The sequence below is a fragment of the Fringilla coelebs genome, assembly GCF_963513975.1.
Source record: "Fringilla coelebs genome assembly, contig: SCAFFOLD_438, whole genome shotgun sequence".
Classification (NCBI taxonomy): domain Eukaryota; kingdom Metazoa; phylum Chordata; class Aves; order Passeriformes; family Fringillidae; genus Fringilla; species Fringilla coelebs.
The window spans coordinates 2716-24167 of NW_028167343.1; the positions used below are offsets into that span (position 1 = coordinate 2716).

Sequence of the window (21452 nt, forward strand, 5' to 3'; positions counted from 1 at the left end):
AATTCTCCAAAATCCCAAAAACCCCAAAAATCCCAAAAATCTCAATCCCAAAAATTGGAAAAATTCTGAAAAATTGGGGAAAAAATGGCAAAAAATGGCAAAAAAATGAACAAAAATTCCAATTTTAAACCAAACCCGATTGAAATTTTGAATTTTTTTCCCATTTTTGGCCGTTTTTTGCCCATTTTTGGTCACTTTTGGACATTCCAGGTGTCGTTTTTGGGGTTTTCGAGGTCCCTGAATTCATTTTTGGGGTGAATTTCCCCGATTTTGGGCTCACTCACACAGGTACCGGCAGTTGAACCCCCCAAAACCCCAATTTAATCCGTTTTTTTCCCATTTTTGGCCGTTTTTTCCCAATTTTTCGCCCCTTTTTGCCCATCCAGGTGTCGTTTTTGGGGTTTTCGGGGTTGCTGAATTCATTTTTGGGGTGAATTTTGGGATTTTCGGGCTCACTCACAGAGATACCGGCGGTTGAGCCCTCCCAAACCCCAAATTAATTCCTATTTTTGCCCATTTTTTCCCATTTTTGGGCATTTTTCCCCATTTTTGGTCACTTTTGGCCCATCCAGGTGTCGTTTTTGGGGTTTTCGAGGTCCCTGAATTCATTTCTGGGGTGAATTTCCCCGATTTTGGGCTCACTCACAGAGCTCCCATCACTTAAACCCCTCAAACCCCAAAATAATTCGATTTTTTGCCCATTTTTGGCCATTTTTTGCCCATTTTTGGTCACTTTTGGACATTCCAGGTGTCGTTTTTGGGGTTTTCGGGGTCCCTGAATTCATTTTTGGGGTGAATTTCCCCGATTTTGGGCTCACTCACAGAGGTACCGGCGGTTGAGCCCCCCGAAACCCCAATTTAATCCGTTTTTTTCCCATTTTTGCCCGTTTTTTCCCCATTTTTCGCCCGTTCTGGCCCATCCAGGTGTCGTTTTTGGGGTTTTTGAGGTCCCTGATTTCATTTTTGGGGTGAATTTCCCCGATTTTGGTCTCACTCACAGAGCTACCATCACTTAAACCCCTCAAACCCCATTTTAATTCCAATTTTTGCCCATTTTTGCCTATTTTTTCCCCATTTTTGGTCACTTTTAGACATTTTAGGTGTCGTTTTTGGGGTTTTCGGGGTCGCTGAATTCATTTTTGGGGTGAATTTCGGGGTTTTTGGGCTCACTCACACAGATACCATCCCTTAAACCCCCCCAAACCCCAAATTATTTCGATTTTTTCCCATTTTTGCCCATTTTTTCCCCATTTTTCGCCCGTTTTTGCCCATCCAGGTGTCGTTTTTGGGGTTTTTGAGGTCCCTGAATTCATTTTTGGGGTGAATTTGGGGGTTTTGGGGCTCACTCACACAGATACCGGCGGTTGAACCTTCCAAACCCCCATTTAATTCGATTTTTTGCCCATTTTTGGCCATTTTTGGCCGTTTTTTCCCCAATTTTCGCCCGTTTTTGCCCATCCAGGTGTCGTTTTTGGGGTTTTTGGGGTCCCTGAATTCATTTTTGGGGTGAATTTCCCCAATTTTGGGCTCACTCACAGAGCTACCATCCCTTAAACCCCCCCAAACCCCAAATTAATTCGATTTTTTGCCCATTTTTGGCCATTTTTTGCCCATTTTTGGTCACTTTTGGACATTCCAGGTGTCGTTTTTGGGGTTTTTGGGGTCGCTGGATCCATTTTTGGGGTGAATTTTGGGTTTTTCGGGCTCTTTCACACAGATACCATCACATAAACCCCCCCAAACCCCAAATTAATTCCAATTTTTGCCCATTTTTGGCTGTTTTTTGCCCATTTTTCGCCCGTTTTTGCCCATCCAGGTGTCGTTTTTGGGGTTTTCGGGGTCCCTGAATTCATTTTTGGGGTGAATTTCCCCGATTTTGGGCTCACTCACACAGATACCGGCAGTTGAACCCCCCAAAACCCCAATTTAATCCGTTTTTTTCCCATTTTTGCCCGTTTTTCCCCCATTTTTTGCCCGTTTTTGCCCATCCAGGTGTCGTTTTTGGGGTTTTCGAGGTCCCTGAATTCATTTTTGGGGTGAATTTCCCCGATTTTGGGCTCACTCACAGAGGTACCGGCGGTTGAGCCCCCCCAAACCCCATTTTGGGCCATTTTTGGCTCATTTTTAATCAGATTTTGCCCATTTTTGGTCACTTTTGGCCCATCCAGGTGTCGTTTTTGGGGTTTTCGGGGTCCCTGAATTCATTTTTGGGGTGAATTTTGGGGATTTCGGGCTCTTTCACACAGATACCATCCCTTAAACCCCCTCAAACCCCAAATTAATTCCAATTTTTGCCCATTTTTGCCCATTTTTTCCCCATTTTTGGTCACTTTTGGACATTCCAGGTGTCGTTTTTGGGGTTTTCAGGGTCCCTGAATTCATTTTTGGGGTGAATTTCGGGGTTTTTGGGCTCACTCACCGAGCTACCATCCCTTAAACCCCCCCAAACCCCAAATTATTTCGATTTTTTGCCCATTTTTGCCCATTTTTTCCCCATTTTTCGCCCGTTTTTGCCCATCCAGGTGTCGTTTTTGGGGTTTTCGGCGTCGCTGATTTCATTTTTGGGGTGAATTTTCCCGATTTTGGGCTCACTCACAGAGGTACCGGCGGTTGAGCCCCCCGAATCCCCAATTTATTCCAATTTTTGCCCATTTTTGGCCGTTTTTTCCCCATTTTTCGCCCGTTTTTGCCCATCCAGGTGTCGTTTTTGGGGTTTTTGAGGTCCCTGAATTCATTTTTGGGGTGAATTTTGGGTTTTTGGGGCTCACTCACAGAGGTACCGGCGGTTGAGCATGTCGAAGACGCGGCCGGGCGTCCCCACCACCACGTGCGGCGCCTCCAGCTGCAGCTTCTGCACCTCGGCCCGGACGTTGGTGCCGCCGATGCAGGCGTGGCACGAGGCCCCCATGTAGTCCCCGAGGGCCATCACCACCTTCTGGATCTGTGACGTCATCGATGAGGTCATCAGTGATGTCATAAGTGAAAAAAACCCCACTCGAATCCCGTTAAAAACACCAAAATCCCGTTAAAAACACCAAAATCCCATTAAAAAGCCCCAAAATCCCATTGAAAACCCAAATTTCAGACCCTAAATTCAACTCCTGAGAGGCCTCACAACATTCTAGATGTGTGATGTCATCAATGATGTCATCAGTGATGTCATAGGTGAAAAAAACCCCGCTCAAATCCCATTAAAAACACCAAAATCCCATGAAAATCCCCCAAAATGCCCCTAAAAACCCAAATTTTGGGACCTAAATTGAGTCCCCAGAGCCATCACCACCTTCTGGATCTGTGATGTCATCGGTGATGTCATCAGTGATGTCATCGGGGTAAAAAACCCCGCTCAAATCCCATTTAAAACGGTCAAATTATGTGAAAATCCCCCCCAAAAAACCCTAAAAAATCCTAAAAAAAGCCCACAAAAAAACCCTCAAAAAACCCCAAAATCTTCCCCCCAAAAATCCTAAAAAAACCCAAAAACGAACCCCAAAAAAACCCCTCAAAAATCCCTAAAAAAACCCCAAAAAAACCCCTAAAAAATCCTAAAAAAACGCCCCCCAAAAATCCTAAAAATACCTACCAAAAAAAAAAAAAAATCCAAAAAATCCTGAAAAAAACCCAACAAATAATCCCTAAAAATCGCCCAAAAAATCCTTAAAAAATCCACCAAAAAACCCCCCACAAAAACCTAAAAAATCCTAAGAAAACCCTCAAAAAAACCCTAAAAAGTCCTAAAAAAAAGCCCACAAAAAAACCTTTAAAAAACCCCAAAATCCCCCGCCAAAAAAACCCGCCAAAAAAATCCCCCAAAAAGCCCAAAAAAATCCTAAAAAAATCCACCAAAAAATCCTAAAAAACCTTTACAAAAAACCCCAAAAAGCCCACAAAAGAACCTCTTAAAAAAACAAAAAAAATCCTAAAAAAAACCCAGAAAAACACCCCAAAACCCCGCCAAAAAACCCTAAAAAACCCCCAAAAACTCCACAAAAAACCTTAAAAAAAATCATAAAGAAACCCACCAAAAAAAACCCCCAAAATCCTAAAAAAACCCACAAAAAAAACCTTTAAAGAACCCCTAAAAAATCCTATAGAAAACCCCACCAAAACCCCCACAAAAACCCCCACAAAAACCCCAAAAAAACCCCCACAAAAACCCCAAAAAACCCCCAAAAAATCCCCCTAAAAATCCTAAAAAAACCCAATTTAAAAAAACCCCAAAAATCCTAAAAAAACCCCAAAACCCCCCCAAAAAAACCCTCAAAGAACCGCAAAAAAACCCTAAAAAAAACCCCAAAAAATCCCAAAAAACCCCAAAAAAGCCCCAAAACCTCCCCAAAAAAACCTTCCCTGAACCCTCCCCAAATTCCCCCCAAATTTTCCCCCAAAAACCCCAAAATTCCCCCAAATTTTCCCTCCCCGCCCCCATTTCCCGCCCGGATGACGTCACCGCCGATGACGTCACCACCGCAGCCGATGACGTCACCGTGTGTCCCAGGCATGAACCAGTTTGGGCACCGGGCCGGACTGGGATGAACTGGGAGGGGCTCGCTCTGCCCCCGCCGGATTCGGGACCGCGCCCACCGGGGCCACGCCCTGCCCAGGCGGCGGGGGGGACTGGTTTATACTGGTTTATACTGGGATATACTGGTTTATACTGGGAGAGACTGGGAATGGACTGGGATGGACTGGGTTACACTGGGAGGGACTGGGAGGGACCGCGCCCACCGGGGCCACGCCCTGCCCAGGCGGCGGGGGGGACTGGGATATACTGGTTTATACTGGGATATACTGGGATATACTGGGAGGGGACTGGGAATGGACTGGGATGGATTGGGTTATACTGGGAGGGACTGGGAATGGACTGGGAGGGACTGGGAGGGACTGGGAGGGACTGGGAGGGAACTGGGAGGGACTGGGAATGGACTGGGAGGGACTGGGAGGGAACTGGGAGGGAAAGGAGGGAACTGGGAGGGACTGGGATGGAACTGGGAGGGAACTGGGAGAGACTGGGAGGGAACTGGGAGGGACTGGGAATGGACTGGGAGGGACTGGGAGAGACTGGGAGGGACTGGGAGGGACTGGGAGGGACTGGGATGGGACTGGGAGGGACTGGGTTATACTGGGAGGGAACTGGGAGGGACTGGGAATGGACTGGGATGGAACTGGGATGGACTGGGATGGACTGGGAGGGAACTGGGATGGACTGGGATGGACTGGGAGGGACTGGGAGGGACTGGGAGGGAACTGGGTTATACTGGGAGAGACTGGGATGGACTGGGAATGGACTGGGAGGGACTGGGAGGGAACTGGGAGGGACTGGGAGGGACTGGGATATACTGGTTTATACTGGGAGGGGACTGGGAGGGACTGGGAGGGACTGGGGGGACTGGTTTGGACCGGTTTGGAGCGGGTTATACTGGTTTATACTGGTTTATACTGGTTTGGACCAGTATGGACCAGTTTGGAGAAGACTGTACTGGTCTGGACTGGTTTGAACTGGGATATACTGGGTTATACTGGTTTGGACTGGTCTATACTGGTTTGGAGTCATTAAGACTGAATTTTACTGGTTTGGACTGGTTTATACTGGCTCTAAACTGGTCTATACTGGTCTGTCCTAGTCCATACTGGTTTATACTGGTCTATACTGGTCCCTGCCCAGGTGCGTCACCCCCTCCCACAGCCAGCAGGGGGCGCCGTGGGCACGCCCACACCTGAGCCCACCTGTCTATACTGGTTTATACTGGTCTGGACTGGTTTGTACTGGTCCAAACTGGTCTGTACTGGCTTGTACTGGTTTATACTGGTCTATACTGGTCCGTGCCCAGGTGTGTCACCCCCTCCCGCAGCCAGCAGGGGGCGCCGTGCGCACGCCCACACCTGAGCCCACCTGGCTGAACTGGTTTATACTGGTTTGTACTGGTCTAAACCCTTCCAAACCACTCCAAACTGGTCTGAACTGGTCTATACTGGTTTATACTGGTCTATACTGGTCCCTGCCCAGGTGCGCCTCCCCCTCCCGCAGCCAGCAAGGGGCGCCGTGTGCACGCCCACACCTGAGCCCACCTGTCCATACTGGTTTATACTGGTTTGTACTGGTTTAAACTGGTCCAAACCCATCTGTATTGCTCTATACTGGTCCAAACTGGTTTATACTGGTCTATACTGGTCCCTGCCCAGGTGCGCCACCCCCTCCCGCAGCCAGCAGGGGGCGCCGTGTGCATGCCCACACCTGAGCCCACCTGGCTGAACTGGTTTATACTGGTTTAAACCCTTCCAAACCGCTCCAAACCGGTCCATACTGGTCTATACTGGTCTGTCCTAGTCCATACTGGTCTATACTGGTCTATACTGGTCTGTGCCCAGGTGTGCCACCCCCTCCCGCAGCCAGCAGGGGGCGCCGTGGGCACACCCACACCTGAGCCCACCTGTCCATACTGGTTTGTACTGGTTTGTACTGGTCCAAACTGGTCTGGACTCGTCCAATCTGGTCTATACTGGTCCAAACTGGTCTATACTGGTCCCTGCCCAGGTTCGCCACCCCCTCCCGCAGCCAGCAGGGGGCGCTCACACCTGAGCCCACCTGTCTGGACTGGTTTATGCTGGTTTGTACTGGTTTAAACCCTCCCAAACCGCTCCAAACCGGTCTGTACCGGTCCATACTGGTTCATACTGGTTTATACTGGTACCTGCTGGGCCAGCTCGCGGGTGGGGGCCAGCACGAGCGCCTGCGTGGCCTTGAGCTCCAGCTCCACCTGCTGCAGGATGGAGATGGCGAAGGTGGCGGTTTTACCTGTGCCCGACTGCGCCTGCGCGATGACGTCATAGCCTGAAAGGACAGGTGAGACAGGTGTGTCAGCACAGGTGTGTACAGGTGTGTCAATCACAGGTGTTACCTGTGCCCGACTGCGCCTGCGCGATGACGTCATAGCCTGAAACGACAGGTGAGACAGGTGAGACAGGTGAGTGTGTACAGGTGTGTCACAAGTGTTACCTGTGCCCGACTGCGCCTGCGCGATGACGTCATAGCCTGAAACGACAGGTGAGACAGGTGAGACAGGTGAGTGTGTACAGGTGTGTCACAAGTGTTACCTGTGCCCGACTGCGCCTGCGCGATGACGTCATAGCCTGGGACAGGTAAAGAGAGACAGGTGTGTTACAGGTGTGTCACAGGTGTGTCAATCACAGGTTTTACCTGTGCCCGACTGCGCCTGCGCGATGACGTCATAGCCTGCGACAGGTAAAGAGAGACAGGTGTGTCACAGGTGTGTCACAGTGTGTCACAGGTTTTACCTGTGCCCGACTGCGCCTGCGCGATGACGTCATAGCCTGAAACAGGTAAATACAGGTGTGTTACAGGTGTGTCACAGGTGTGTCAATCACAGGTTTTACCTGTGCCCGACTGCGCCTGCGCGATGACGTCATAGCCTGGGACAGGTAAAGAGAGACAGGTGTGTCACAGGTGTGTCAGTACAGGTGAGTGTGTCACAGGTTTTACCTGTGCCCGACTGCGCCTGCGCGATGACGTCATAGCCTAAAACGACAGGTGAGTGTGACACAGGTGTGTACAGGTGTGGGCGTGTCACAGGTGTTACCTGTGCCCAACTGCGCCTGCGCGATGACGTCATAGCCTGAAACAGGTAATACAGGTGTGTTACAGGTGTGCCAGCACAGGTGTGTCACAGGTGTGTGTGTCCCTACAGGTGTGTAACAGGTGTGTGCCCCTATAGGTGTGCACAGGTGTTACCTGTGCCCCATTGGGCCTGAGCGATGACATCATAGCCTAGGACAGGTTAATACAGGTGAGCACGGGTGTGTCACAGGTGGGTGTGTCCCCTCAGGTGTGTCACAGACGTGTGAGGGTCCCCTCAGGTGTGTCAGTACAGGTGTGTCACAGGTGTGTGTCCCTACAGGTGAGCACAGGTGTCACAGGTGTGTCAGTACAGGTGTGTCACAGGTGTGTCACAGGTGTTACCTGTGCCCCATTGGGCCTGAGCAATGACGTCATAGCCTAGGACAGGTAAACACAGGTGTGGTACAGGTGTGTACAGGTGGGCGTGTCACAGGTGTGTGTGTCCCCTCAGGTGTGTCAGTACAGGTGTGTCACAGGTGTGTCACAGGTTTTACCTGTGCCCAACTGCACATGCGCAATGACGTCATAGCCTAGGACAGGTAAACACAGGTGTGGTACAGGTGTGTACAGGTGGGCGTGTCACAGGTGTGTGTGTCCCCTCAGGTGTGTCAGTACAGGTGTGACACAGCTCTGTGTGTGTCCCTTCAGGTGTGTCACAGGTGGGTGTGTCACAGGTGGGTGTGTCCCCTCAGGTGTTACCTGCGCCCGACCGCACCTGCACGATGACGTCATAGCCCAGGACAGGTTAATCCAGGTGAGCTCAGGTGAGCCCTGAGCCAAACTGGTTCATACTGGGATGAACTGGGACGGGTCCCACACACCTGTCCAGGTGTGTCCAGGTGAGTTCTCACCTTTGCTGCAGGGCAGGACCCCTGAGGCCATGGCTGGGCTGGGAGGTACCAGACTGTACTGGGATGAACTGGGATGAACTGGGAGGAACTGGTTCATACTGGGATGAACTGGGACAGGTCCCACACACCTGCCCAGGTGTGTCCAGGTGAGCTCTCACCTTTGATACACAGCAGGACCCCTGAGGCCATGGCTGGGCTGGGCGGTACCAGACTGCACTGAGATGAACTGGGATGAACTGGTTCATACTGGGATGAACTGGGACAGGTCCCACACACCTGTCCAGGTGTGTCCAGGTGAGCTCTCACCTTTGCTGCAGGGCAGGACCCCTGAGGCCATGGCTGGGCTGGGGGATACCAGACTGTACTGGGATGAACTGGGATGAACTGGGAGGAACTGGTTCATACTGGTTCATACTGGGATGAACTGGGACAGGTCCCACACACCTGTCCAGGTGTGTCCAGGTGAGCTCACCTTCGATACACGGCAGGACCTCTGAGGCCATGGGTGGGCTGGGGGGTACCAAACTGTACTGGGATGAACTGGGAGGAACTGGGATGAACTGGGATGAACTGGTTCATACTGGTTTATAGTGGGACAGGTCCCACACACCTGTCCAGGTGAGTTCTCACCTTTGCTGCAGGGCAGGATGGCTCTGCTGGATGCCCGAGGGTTTCTCGAAGCCGTGACTGGGCTGGGAGCACTGGGGCTGTGCTGGGGCTATCAGACCATACTGGGCCATACTGGTTCATACTGGTTCATACTGGTTCATACTGGGACAGGTCCCACACACCTGTCCAGGTGTGTCCAGGTGAGATTTACCTTTGCTGCAGGGCAGGATGGCTCTGCTGGATGCCCGAGCGTTTCTCGAAGCCGTGGCTGGGCTGGGAGCACTGGGGCTGTACTGGGCGGTACCGGGGGGGTACCGAACCATACTGGTTCATACTGGGATGAACTGGTTCATACTGGGAGGGGTCCCACACACCTGTCCAGGTGAGCTCACCTTTGCTGCAGGGCAGGATGGCTCTGCTGGATGGCCGAGGGTTTCTCGAAGCCGTGACTGGGCTGGGAGCACTGGGGCTGTACTGGGCGGTACCGGGGGGTACCAAACCATACTGGGATGAACTGGTTCATACTGGTTTATACTGGGCACACCTGTCCAGGTGAGATTACCTTTGATGCAGGGCAGGATGGCTCTGCTGGATGGCCGAGGGTTTCTCGAAGCCGTGACTGGGCTGGGAGCACTGGGGCTGTACTGGGCGGTACCGGGGGGGTACCGAACCATACTGGGATGAACTGGTTCATACTGGTTTATACTGGGCACACCTGTCCAGGTGAGTTTACCTTTGCTGCAGGGCAGGATGGCTCTGCTGGATGCCCGAGGGTTTCTCGAAGCCGTGACTGAGCTGGGAGCACTGGGGCTGTACTGGGGCTATCAGACCATACTGGGCCATACTGGTTCATACTGGTTCATACTGGGATGAACTGGTTTATACTGGGCACACCTGTCCAGGTGAGCTCACCTTTGATGCAGGGCAGGATGGCTCTCTGCTGGATGCCCGAGGGTTTCTCAGTGCCGTGACTGGGCTGGGGGCACTGGGGCTGTACTGGGCGGTACCGGGGGGTACCGAACCATACTGGTTCATACTGGGATGAACTGGTTCATACTGGGACAGGTGTATCCAGGTGAGTTCTCACCTTTGATGCAGGGCAGGATGGCTCTCTGCTGGATGGCCGAGGGTTTCTCGAAGCCGTAGGCGTAGATCCCGCGCAGCAGCGCCTCCGACAGGTTCATCTCGTCAAAGCTGTCCACAACCTCGTGCCAGTTACTCTGCACCAGTACAGACCAGTACGGACCAGTAAGGACCAGTACCGACCAGTACGGACCAGTAAGGACCGGTACGGATCAGTACGGACCAGTAAGGACCGGTACGGACCGGTACCAACTGGTAAGGACCAGTACAGACCAGTACGGACCAGTATGAGCTGGAGCCGACCGCCACTATCCAGTACAGACCCACAGAAACCAGTACAGACCAGTACAGACTGGTAAGGACCAGTATGGACCAGTACGGACCAGTACACACCAGTACCCACCAGTACGGACCAGTATGAGCTGGAACCAACCGCCACTATCCAGTACAGACCCACAGAAACCAGTACAGACCCACAGAAACCAGTACAGACCCACAGAAACCAGTACAGACCCACAGAAACCAGTACAGACCAGTACGGACCGGTACAGACCAGTACGGACCAGTACAGACCAGTACGGACCAGTATGGACCAGTACGGACCGGTAAGGACCGGTAAGGACCAGTACACACCAGTACAGACCAGTACGGACTGGTATGAGCTGGTACCGACCCCCACTATCCAGTACAGACCCCCAGAAACCAGTACAGACCAGTACAGACTGGTAAGGACCAGTACACACCAGTAAGGACCAGTATGAGCTGGAACCGACCCCACTATCCAGTACAGACCCACAGAAACCAGCACAGACCCACAGAAACCAGTACAGACCAGTACAGACTGGTAAGGACCAGTACAAACCAGTACGGACCGGTACGGACCAGTACGAACTGGTACTGACCCCCACTAACCAGTAAAAACCAGTATAAACTGGTACCAACCCCCACAAACCAGTACAAACCAGTATAAACTGGTGCCCACCCCCACAAACCAGTACAAACCAGTATAAACTGGTACCAACCCCCACTAACCAGTACAAACCAGTATAAACTGGTACTGACCCCCCAAACCAGTAGAAACCAGTATAAACTGGTACCAACCCCCACTAACCAGTATAAACCAGTAAATACTGATACCGACCCCCACTAACCAGTACGGACCAGTATAAACTGGTACCAACCCCTACAAACCAGTACAGACCAGTACGAACTGGTACCGACCCCCCCAAACCAGTACGGACCAGTAAGGGCCCACGGGAACCAGTACGGACCAGTATGAACTGGTACCGACCCCCACTAACCAGTAAAGATCCCACTAACCAGTACAAACCAGTATAAACTGGTACCGACCCCTACAAACCAGTACGGACCAGTATGAACTGGTACCAACCCCCACAAACCAGTAAAGATCCCACTAACCAGTACAAACCAGTATAAACTGGTACCGACCCCCACAAACCAGTATAACCTCTCACAAACCACTACAAACCAGTATAAACCAGTAAAGACCGGTTCCCTCCCAATCCCTCCCAGTCTGTCCCAGTCCATCCCAGTTTGGCTCTGACCCCTCCCAGTTTGGTTTTAACCCCTCCCAGTCCATCCCAGTTTAACTTTAACCCCTCCCAGTCCATCCCAGTCTGGCTCTGACCCCTCCCAGTCCCTCCCAGTTTGATTTTAACCCTTCCCAGTCCATCCCAGTCCCTTCCAGTAAGGCCCAGCTCCCTCCCAGTTTGGCTCTGACCCCTCCCAGTCCAGCCCAGTTGAACTTTAACCACTCCCAGTCCCTCCCAGTCTGTCCCAGTCCATCCCAGTTTGGCTCTGACCCCTCCCAGTTTAACTTTAACCCTTCCCAGCCTGTCCCAGTCCATCCCAGTTCACTTTAAACCCCTCCCAGTCCCTCCCAGTTTGGTTTAAACCCCTCCCAGTCCAGCTCTGACCCCTCCCAGTCCATCCCAGTTTAACTCTGACCCCTCCCAGTCCATCCCAGTATGGCCCACTCCATCCCAGTATGACTCTGATCCCTCCCAGTCCCTCCCAGTTTGGTTTTAACCCCTCCCAGTCCATCCCAGTTTGGTTTTAACCCTTCCCAGTCCCTCCCAGTTTAACTTTAACCCCTCCCAGTCCATCCCAGTTTAACTTTAACCCCTCCCAGTCCCTCCCAGTCCCTCCCAGTAAAGCCCAGTTCCCTCCCAGTCCCTCCCAGTTCAGCTTTAACCCCTCCCAGTCCATCCCAGTTTGGTTTTAACCCTTCCCAGTCCCTCCCAGTTTAACTTTAACCCCTCCCAGTCCATCCCAGTTTAACTTTAACCCCTCCCAGTCCCTCCCAGTCCCTCCCAGTAAAGCCCAGTTCCCTCCCAGTCCCTCCCAGTTCAGCTTTAACCCCTCCCAGTCCATCCCAGTTTGGTTTTAACCCTTCCCAGTCCCTCCCAGTTTAACTTTAACCCCTCCCAGTCCATCCCAGTTTAACTTTAACCCCTCCCAGTCCCTCCCAGTCCATCCCAGTATAACTCTAACCCCTCCCAGTCCCTCCCAGTTTAACTTTAACCCTTCCCAGTCCATCCCAGTTTAACTTTAACCCCTCCCAGTCCCTCCCAGTTTGGTTTTAACCCCTCCCAGTCCATCCCAGTTTAACTCTAACCCCTCCCAGTCCCTCCCAGTTTGGTTTTAACCCCTCCCAGTCCATCCCAGTTTGGTTTTAACCCCTCCCAGTACATCCCAGTTTAACTCTGACCCTTCCCAGTCACTCACAGTTTGGCTCTGACCCCTCCCAGTCCATCCCAGTCCCTCCCAGTAAGGCCCAGCTCCCTCCCAGTCCACCCCAGTTTGGCTCTAACCCTTCCCAGTCCCTCCCAGTTTCGTTTTAATCCCTCCCAGTCCATCCCAGTATGACTCTGACCCCTCCCAGTCCCTCTTAGTTTAACTCTAAACCCTCCCAGTCCTTCCCAGTTTGGTTTTAACCCATCCCAGTCCATCCCAGTTAAACTCTGACCCTTCCCAGTCCATCCCAGTTCAGCTTTAACCCCTCCCAGTCCCTCCCAGTCCATCCCAGTTTGGCTCTGACCCTTCCCAGTCCCTCCCAGTCCACTTTAAACCCCTCCCAGTCTATCCCAGTTTGGTTTTAACCCCTCCCAGTCCCTCCCAGTTTAACTTTAGCCCCTCCCAGTCCCTCCCAGTTTAACTTTAGCCCCTCCCAGTCCATCCCAGTTTGGTTTTAACTCTTCCCAGTCCCTCCCAGTTTAACTTTAACCCCTCCCAGTCCATCCCAGTAAGGCCCAGTTCCCTCCCAGTCCCTCCCAGTTTCGTTTTAACCCTTCCCAGTCCCTCCCAGTTTGGTTTTAACCCCTCCCAGTCCATCCCAGTCCCTCCCAGTTCAGCTTTAACCCCTCCCAGTCCATCCCAGTTTGGCTCTGACCCCTCCCAGTCCCTCCCAGTTTAACTTTAACCCCTCCCAGTCCCTCCCAGTTCAGCTTTAACCCCTCCCAGCCCCTCCCAGTTTGGTTTTAACCCCTCCCAGTCCCTCCCAGTTTAACTTTAACCCTTCCCAGTCCATCCCAGTATGACTCTGACCCCTCCCAGTCCCTCCCAGTTTAACTTTAACCCCTCCCAGTCCATCCCAGTTCACGTTTAACCCTTCCCAGTCCCTCCCAGTTTGGCTCTGACCCCTCCCAGTCCCTCCCAGTTTAACTTTAACCCCACCAAGTCCCTCCCAGTCCATCCCAGTTCCCTTTTAACCCTTCCCAGTCCCTCCCAGTTTAACTCTGGTCCTTCCCAGTCCATCCCAGTTCACTTTAAACCCCTCCCAGTCCATCCCAGTCCCTCCCAGTTCAGCTTTAACCCCTCCCAGTGCCTCCCAGTTTGGTTTTAACCCTTCCCAGTCCCTCCCAGTTTGGCTCTGACCCCTCCCAGTCAATCCCAGTTTGGTTTTAACCCTTCCCAGTCCGTCCCAGTTTAACTTTAACCCTTCCCAGTCCATCCCAGTCCCTCCCAGTTCACTTTAAACCCCTCCCAGTCCCTCCCAGTTTGGTTTTAACTCCTCCCAGTCCATCCCAGTATGACTCTAACCCCTCCCAGTCCCTCCCAGTTTAACTTTAACCCTTCCCAGTCCATCCCAGTATGACTCTGACCCCTCCCAGTCCCTCCCAGTTTAGCTCTGACCCCTCCCAGTCCCTCCCAGTCCCTCCCAGTTTGGCTCTGACCCCTCCCAGTCCCTCCCAGTCCCTCCCAGTCGCTGACCTCGATGACCCCGTCCGGCTCCATCCCCTCGGGGCCGCTCTCGCGAGATCTGCCGGGAAGATACCGCCGCCGTGACGTCACCACCGCGCCGCCGTGACGTCACCGCCGCCGCCCCGCGAAATTCCCGCGCTTCCCCTCCCCCACGTGACCGGAAATCAATTCAGGCCCCGCCCCCTCCACCGACCACGCGGCGCCACCGGAAGTCGCCTCAAAACGAAGCTCCGCCCACTTCCGGTTTTTAAGCATCGCGGACCGACCAATCAGCGGGCGCGCCGCCCGTGACGTCACCGCGCCCGCCGGGACAATGGAGGCGCGCACGGCGCCGACCACGTGGGCGGGGGAGGGGGGGGGGAGGGCAAAAAAACCGGATAAAACCCGAGAAAAAACGGCAAAAAACGCGAAAAATCGCCCAAGAACCGCGCGGGGAAGAGCGGGGAGTGCGAATGTGAGAGAAAAAAGGGAAAAAAAACCCAAAGCTCCCCTCAGAAAATCCCGGCGGCAGCGCGGAATCGCCGCTCCCCACCCCCCGCGAAAGGGTCGCGTTTTTCCCCCGTCCCCCCGGCCCCGCCGCGGTGCCGTTGCCCCTCCCCCCGCCCGCTATCGCACCGGCTGTCGTGACTCGCCGACATCTCCGCGCCGCGCTCGGGCCTCCCCCGCCCGGAGCCGCCTTAAAAGGGCCCAGGCCGCGCCTCCCCCCCGCGCCGCCATTGGTTCGGTCCGCCACAAGTCCCGCCCGCGCCGCGCGCTGATTGGGTGAAGGTTTAGAGCAGCGCGCTGATTGGTCAGTGCTGTCTAAGCCTCGCCCCCTTCAAGGTTTGATTGGTTTAAGGGTGGAGAGGGCGTGGCTTAGAGGAGGAGGGGGCGTGGCTGGACTGAACCACGCGGTGCGGAAGGGAAGGGGGGGGTTCAGGCGCCCCTCCCCCCTCACGGGAGACCCCAAAATTCTCCCGGAGTGGGGGGAGGGGAGACCCTAAAGGAGGGGGAGGGGCTCTTAAAGGGACCGCGCACCGGAAATGAGGGGGGGAGGGGCGAGACGTGGGGGAGGGGAGAGCGGCCAAACCCCCCCCCCCCCCCGGGCGGGGTGGGCGCGACCCCCCCGGAAGGGCCGCGAAAGGGCCCAAAAATGGCGGGAAACGACCCCAAAAATGCCCCAAAAAAGACCCAAAAATGACCAAAAAATGCCCCAAAAATGACCCAAAATTTCCCCAAAATGACCCCAAACCCCCAAATGTTGCCCTGAAAACAAAAATTCCCCCCAAAAATGTCCCCAAATCCCCCAAATTGTCCAAAAATCCACCCAAAATGACCCCAAATCACCCCAAAAACCCCAAATCCACCCCAAAATCCCCAAAATTTCCCAAAATTTTCCAAATTTCCCCCAAATTTCTCCCCAAAATAAAAAACCCCCACCCCCAAATCTCCCCAAAATGACCCTAAACCCCCAAAATTGGCCCCAAACGCCTCAAAATTCCCCCAAAATTCCCCCAAAATTCCCCAAATTGGCTCCAAAAATCCCAAATTTCCCCAAATTGGTCCCAAAATGTCCCAAAAATGCCCCAAACGAGCCCAAAACGGCCCCAAAATTCCCATTTTTCCCCCCAAAATTCCCATATTTCCCTAAAAAATCCCAATTTTTTTCCCATTTTTTCCCTTTTTTCCCATTTTTTCCCATTTTTTCCCCATTTCCCTCAGGATTTTCAGATTTTCTCGGGGTTTTTTTTCACTTTTTCCATTTTTTGCCCTCAGAAAATCCCCATAATTTTGGGATCCCCCAAATCTCCCCAATTTCCCCAAAAAAATCCCATTTTTCCCCCCAAAATTCCCATTTTTTTCCTTTTTTTCCCATTTTTTCCCATTTTTTCCCCATTTTTCCCATTTTTTTCCCCATTTCTCTCAGGATTTTGGGGTTTCCTGGTTGTTATTTTTATTTTCCCCCCAAATCTCCCCAATTTCCCCCAAAAATTCCCATTTTCCCCCCTAAAATCCCAATTTTTTCCCATTTTTTCCCATTTTTTCCCCATTTCCCTCAGGATTTTCAGATTTTCTCGGGGTTTTTTTTATTTTTCCCATTTTTCCCATTTTTAACCATTTCTCGTGGGATTTTGGGGTTTCCTGGGTTGTTCTTTTTTATTTTTCCCCCCTAAAATCCCAATTTTTTTCCCATTTTTTCCCATTTTTTCCCCATTTCCCTCAGGATTTTCAGATTTTCTCGGGGTTTTTTTTTCACTTTTTCCATTTTTTTCCCTCAGAAAATCCCCAAAATTTCGGGATCCCCCCAAATCTCCCCAATTTCCCCCAAAATTCCCATTTTTCCCCCTAAAATTCCAATTTTTTCCCATTTTTTCCCATTTTTTCCCATTTTTTCCCCATTTCTCTCAGAATTTTGGGGTTTCCTGGTTGCTATTTTTATTTTTCCCCCAAATCTCCCCAATTTCCCCCAAAAATTCTCATTTTTCCATCAAAAAATCCCATTTTTCCCCCCAAAAATTCCAAATTTTTCCCATTTTTTCCCATTTTTTCCCCATTTCCCTCAGGATTTTCAGATTTTCTTGGGGTTTTTTTTTATGTTTCCCATTTTTTCCCATTTTTTCCCCATTTCTCACAGGATTTGGGGTTTCCTGGTTGTTATTTTTATTTTTCCCCCTAAAAAATCCCATTTTTTTCCCATTTTTTCCCTTTTTTCCCCATTTTTTGACCGTTTCTCGCAGGAATTTGGGATTTTCTCGGGGTTTTTTTTATTTTTCCCATTTCTGGCCATTTTTTTGGGTCCATTTCAGCCATTTTTGGGTCATTTTGGGTCTCTCAGAGGCCGAGCTGGCAGTGCCAGAGCTCCTTGTCCACTTGGGATTTCATCTGCGTTGATATTTTGATTTTTCCCATCAAAATTCCCATTTTTTTCCCTAAAATTCCCATTTTTTAACCATTTTTTCCCATTTTCCCCATTTTTTAACCATTTCTCACAGGATTTGGGGTTGTTATTTTTATTTTTCCCCAAAAAAAATCCCAATTCTCCTCCAAAAAATCCCATTTTTCCATCAAAAATTCCCATTTTTTCCCCATTTTTTGACCGTTTCTCGCAGGAATTTGGGATTTTCTCGGGGGTTTTTTATTTTTCCCATTTTTGGGTGGAATTCAGTCGATTTTGGGTCATTTTGGGCTGTCACAGGCTGAGCTGGCAGTGCCAGAGCTCCTTGTACACCATTTTTTTCCCAATTTTTCCCATTTTTCCCCATTTTTTGACCGTTTCTCGCAGGAATTTGGGATTTTCTCGGGGTTTTTTTTATTTTTCTCATTTTTGGGTGGAATTCTGCCATTTTTGGGTCATTTTGGGTCAGAGTGCCAGCTGGCAGTGCCAGAGCTCCTTGTACATGAGGCGCCGCAGGTGGGGCATGTCCAGTTGTGTAATTTTGATTTTTCCCCCAAAAATTCCCATTTTTTCCCCTAAAAATCCAATTTTTTCCCATTTTTCCCCATTTTTTAACCATTTCTCGTGGGATTTTGGGGTTTCCAGGTTGTTATTTTTATTTTTCCCCCAAAAAATCCCATTTTTCCCCTAATTTTCCTCCAAAAAATCCCATTTTTTCCCATTTTTTCCCCATTTTTTGACCATTTCTCGCAGGAATTTCGGATTTTCTCGGGGTTTTTTTTATTTTTCCATTTCTGGCCATTTTTTGGGTTGAATTCTGCCATTTTTGGGTTTTTCAGAGTGCCAGCTGGCAGTGGCAGAGCTCCTTGTACATGAGGCGCCGCAGGTGGGGCATGTCCAGTTGTGTAATTTTGATTTTTCCCCCAAAAATTCCCATTTTTTCCCCTAAAAATCCCATTTTTTCCCATTTTTTCCATTTTTTAACCATTTCTCACAGGATTTGGGGTTTCCTGGGTTGTTATTTTTATTTTTCCCCCAAAAAATCCCATTTTTCCCCCCGATTTTCCTCTAAAAAATCCCTTTTTTTTCCCATTTTTTCCCCATTTTTTGACCGTTTCTCGCAGGAATTTCAGATTTTCTCGGGGGTTTTTTTATTTTTCCATTTCTGGGGCAGATTTTTGGGTGGAATTCAGGCAGTTTTGGGTCTCTCAGAGGCCGAGCTGGCAGTGCCAGAGCTCCTTGTCCACTTGGGATTTCCTCTGGGTCGATATTTTGATTTTTCCCACCAAAATTCCCATTTTTTCCCTAAAATTCCCATTTTTTAACCATTTTTTCCCATTTTCCCCATTTTTAACCATTTCTCACAGGATTTGGGGTTGTTATTTTTATTTTTCCCCAAAAAAATTCCAATTTCCCCCCTAAAAATCCCATTTTTTTCCCATTTTTTCCCATTTTTTCCCATTTCCCTCAGGATTTTCAGATTTTCTTGGGGTTTTTTTTTATTTTTCCCATTTTTTCCCATTTTTTCCCCATTTCTCACAGGATTTTGGGGTTTCCTGGGTTGTTATTTTTATTTTTCCCCCAAAATTCCAATTTTTCCCCATTTTTTCCATTTTTTCCCCACTTCCCTCAGGATTTTCAGATTTTCTTGGGGTTTTTTTTCATTTTTTCCATTTTTTTCCCTCAGAAAATCCCCAAAATTTTGGGATCCCCCAAATCTCCCCAATTTCCCCCCAAAAAATCCCATTTTTCCCCCAAAATTCCCAATTTTTCCCCAAAAAAAATCCAAATTTTCCCATTTTTTCCCATTTTTTCCCATTTTTCCCCATTTCTCTCAGAATTTTGGGGTTTCCTGGTTGTTATTTTTATTTTTCCCCCCAAATCTCCCCAATTTCCCACAAAAATTCCCATTTTCCCCCTCAAAAATCCCAAATTTTTCCCATTTTTTTCCATTTTTTCCCATTTTTCCCATTTTTTCCCCATTTCCCTCAGGATTTTCAGATTTTCTTGGGTTTTTTTTCATTTTTCCCCTTTTTTACCATTTTTGGGACCATTTCTCGCAGGATTTGGGGTTTCCTGGGTTGTTATTTTTATTTTTCCCCCTAAAAAAATCCCATTTTTTCCCATTTTTTCCCCATTTTTTGACCGTTTCTCGCAGGAATTTCGGATTTTCTCGGGGTTTTTTTTATTTTCCCATTTTTGGGTCAATTTCATTCATTTTTGGGCCATTTCTTGCAGGATTTGGGGTTTCCTGGGTTGTTATTTTTCATTTTTCCCAAAAAAATCCCATTTTTTTCCCATTTTTTCCCCATTTTTTGACCGTTTCTCGCAGGAATTTGGGATTTTCTCGGGGTTTTTTTTATTTTTCCCATTTCTGGCCATGTTTTTGGGTCCATTTCAGCCAATTTTGGGTCATTTTGGGTCTCTCAGAGGCCGAGCTGGCACTGCCAGAGCTCCTTGTCCACTTGGGATTTCCTCTGGGTCGATATTTTGATTTTTCCCCCCAAAATTCCCTTTTTTCCCCCTAAAAATCCCAATTTTTTCCCATTTTTTTCCATTTTCCCCCATTTTTTGACCATTTCTCACAGGATTTGGGGTTTTATTTTTATTTTTTCCCCAAAAAAATCCCAATTTTCCCCAAAAAAATCCCATTTTTTTCCATTTTTTCCCCATTTTTTGACCGTTTCTCGCAGGAATTTGGGATTTTCTCGGGGTTTTTTTTATTTTTCCATTTCTGGGGCAGATTTTTGGGTTGAATTCAGGCAGTTTTGGGTTTTTCAGAGTGCCAGCTGGCAGTGCCAGAGCTCCTTGTACATGAGGCGCCGCAGGTGGGGCATGTCCAGTTGTGTAATTTTGATTTTTCCCCCAAAAATTCCCATTTTTTCCCCTAAAATTCCCATTTTTTCCCATTTTTCCCATTTTTTCCCCATTTCTCTCAGAATTTTTGGGTTTCCTGGTTGTTATTTTTATTTTTCCCCCCAAATCTCCCCAATTTCCCCCAAAAATTCCCATTTTTCCCTCAAAAATCCCCAAATTTTTCCCATTTTTTCCCATTTTTTCCCCATTTCCCTCAGGATTTTCAGATTTTCTTGGGTTTTTTTTTATTTTTCCCCATTTTTTCCCATTTTTGGGACCATTTCTTGCAGGATTCGGGGTTTCCTGGGTTGTTATTTTTTATTTTTGCCCCAAAATTCCCTTTTTTTTTCCCAATTTTCCCCATTTTTCCCGTTTTTTCCCCATTTTTTGCCCATTTCTCGCAGGAATTTGGGATTTTCTTGGGTTTTTTTTTATTTTTCCCATTTTTGGGTCAATTTCAGTCGTTTTTGGGCCATTTCTTGCAGGATTTGGGGTTTCCTGGTTGTTATTTTTATTTTTCCCCCTAAAAAATCCCAATTTTTTCCCATTTTTTCCCCATTTTTTGACCGTTTCTCGCAGGAATTTGGGATTTTCTCGGGGTTTTTTTTATTTTTCTCATTTTTGGGTGGAATTCTGCCATTTTTGGGTCATTTTGGGTCACAGCCCCAGCTGGCAGTGCCAGAGCTCCTTGTCCATCATTTTTATCTCATTTTTTTCCCGTTTTTCCCCATTTTTTTGACCATTTCTCGCAGGAATTTGGGATTTTCTCGGGGTTTTTTTTTATTTTTCCCATTTCTGGCCATTTTTTTGGGTCGAATTCTGCCCTTTTTGGGTTTTTCAGAGTGCCAGCTGCAGTGCCAGAGCTCCTTGTACATGAGGCGCCGCAGGTGGGGCACGTCCAGTTGTGTAATTTTGATTTTTCCCCCAAAAATTCCCATTTTTTCCCCTAAAAATCCCATTTTTTCCCATTTTTTCCCATTTTTTTCCCATTTTTCCCCATTTTTTCCCATTTCTCACAGGATTTTGGGATTTCCTGGTTGTTATTTTTATTTTTCCCCCTAAAAAAATCCCTTTTTTTTCCCATTTTTTCCCATTTTTTTCCCAATTTTTTCCCATTTTTTCCCCATTTTTTGACCGTTTCTCGCAGCAATTTCGGATTTTCTCGGGGTTTTTTTTATTTTTCCCATTTTTGGGTCAATTTCAGCTGATTTTGGGTCATTTTTGGGTCACAGTGCCAGCTGGCAGTGCCAGAGCTCCTTGTACACCATTTTTATCCCCCATTTTTTCCCATTTTTTCCCATTTTTTGACCGTTTCTCG

At 49.3% G+C, this 21452-nt stretch overlaps 2 protein-coding genes across 2 annotated transcripts; one reads left to right on the forward strand and one right to left on the reverse strand.

Moving 5' to 3' along the window:
• Positions 1-2764: 2764 nt before the first annotated feature.
• On the reverse strand, positions 2765-15041 carry LOC311166004 (eukaryotic initiation factor 4A-I-like; the record flags this gene model as incomplete). The annotated part of the gene is made up of 5 exons (XM_084227497.1): positions 2765-2941; positions 6693-6832; positions 10184-10316; positions 14413-14461; positions 15019-15041. 5 exons carry the CDS (start codon positions 15039-15041, stop codon positions 2765-2767), a joined length of 522 nt encoding a protein of 173 aa, XP_084083623.1.
• A 4120-nt stretch (positions 15042-19161) lies between these two features.
• LOC311166005 (uncharacterized protein) lies at positions 19162-21446 on the forward strand. Its single transcript, XM_084227498.1, has 2 exons — positions 19162-20945; positions 21339-21446. Exons 1-2 carry the CDS (start codon positions 20093-20095, stop codon positions 21440-21442), a joined length of 957 nt encoding a protein of 318 aa, XP_084083624.1. The 5' UTR covers positions 19162-20092; the 3' UTR covers positions 21443-21446.
• The last annotated feature ends 6 nt before the right edge of the window (positions 21447-21452 follow it).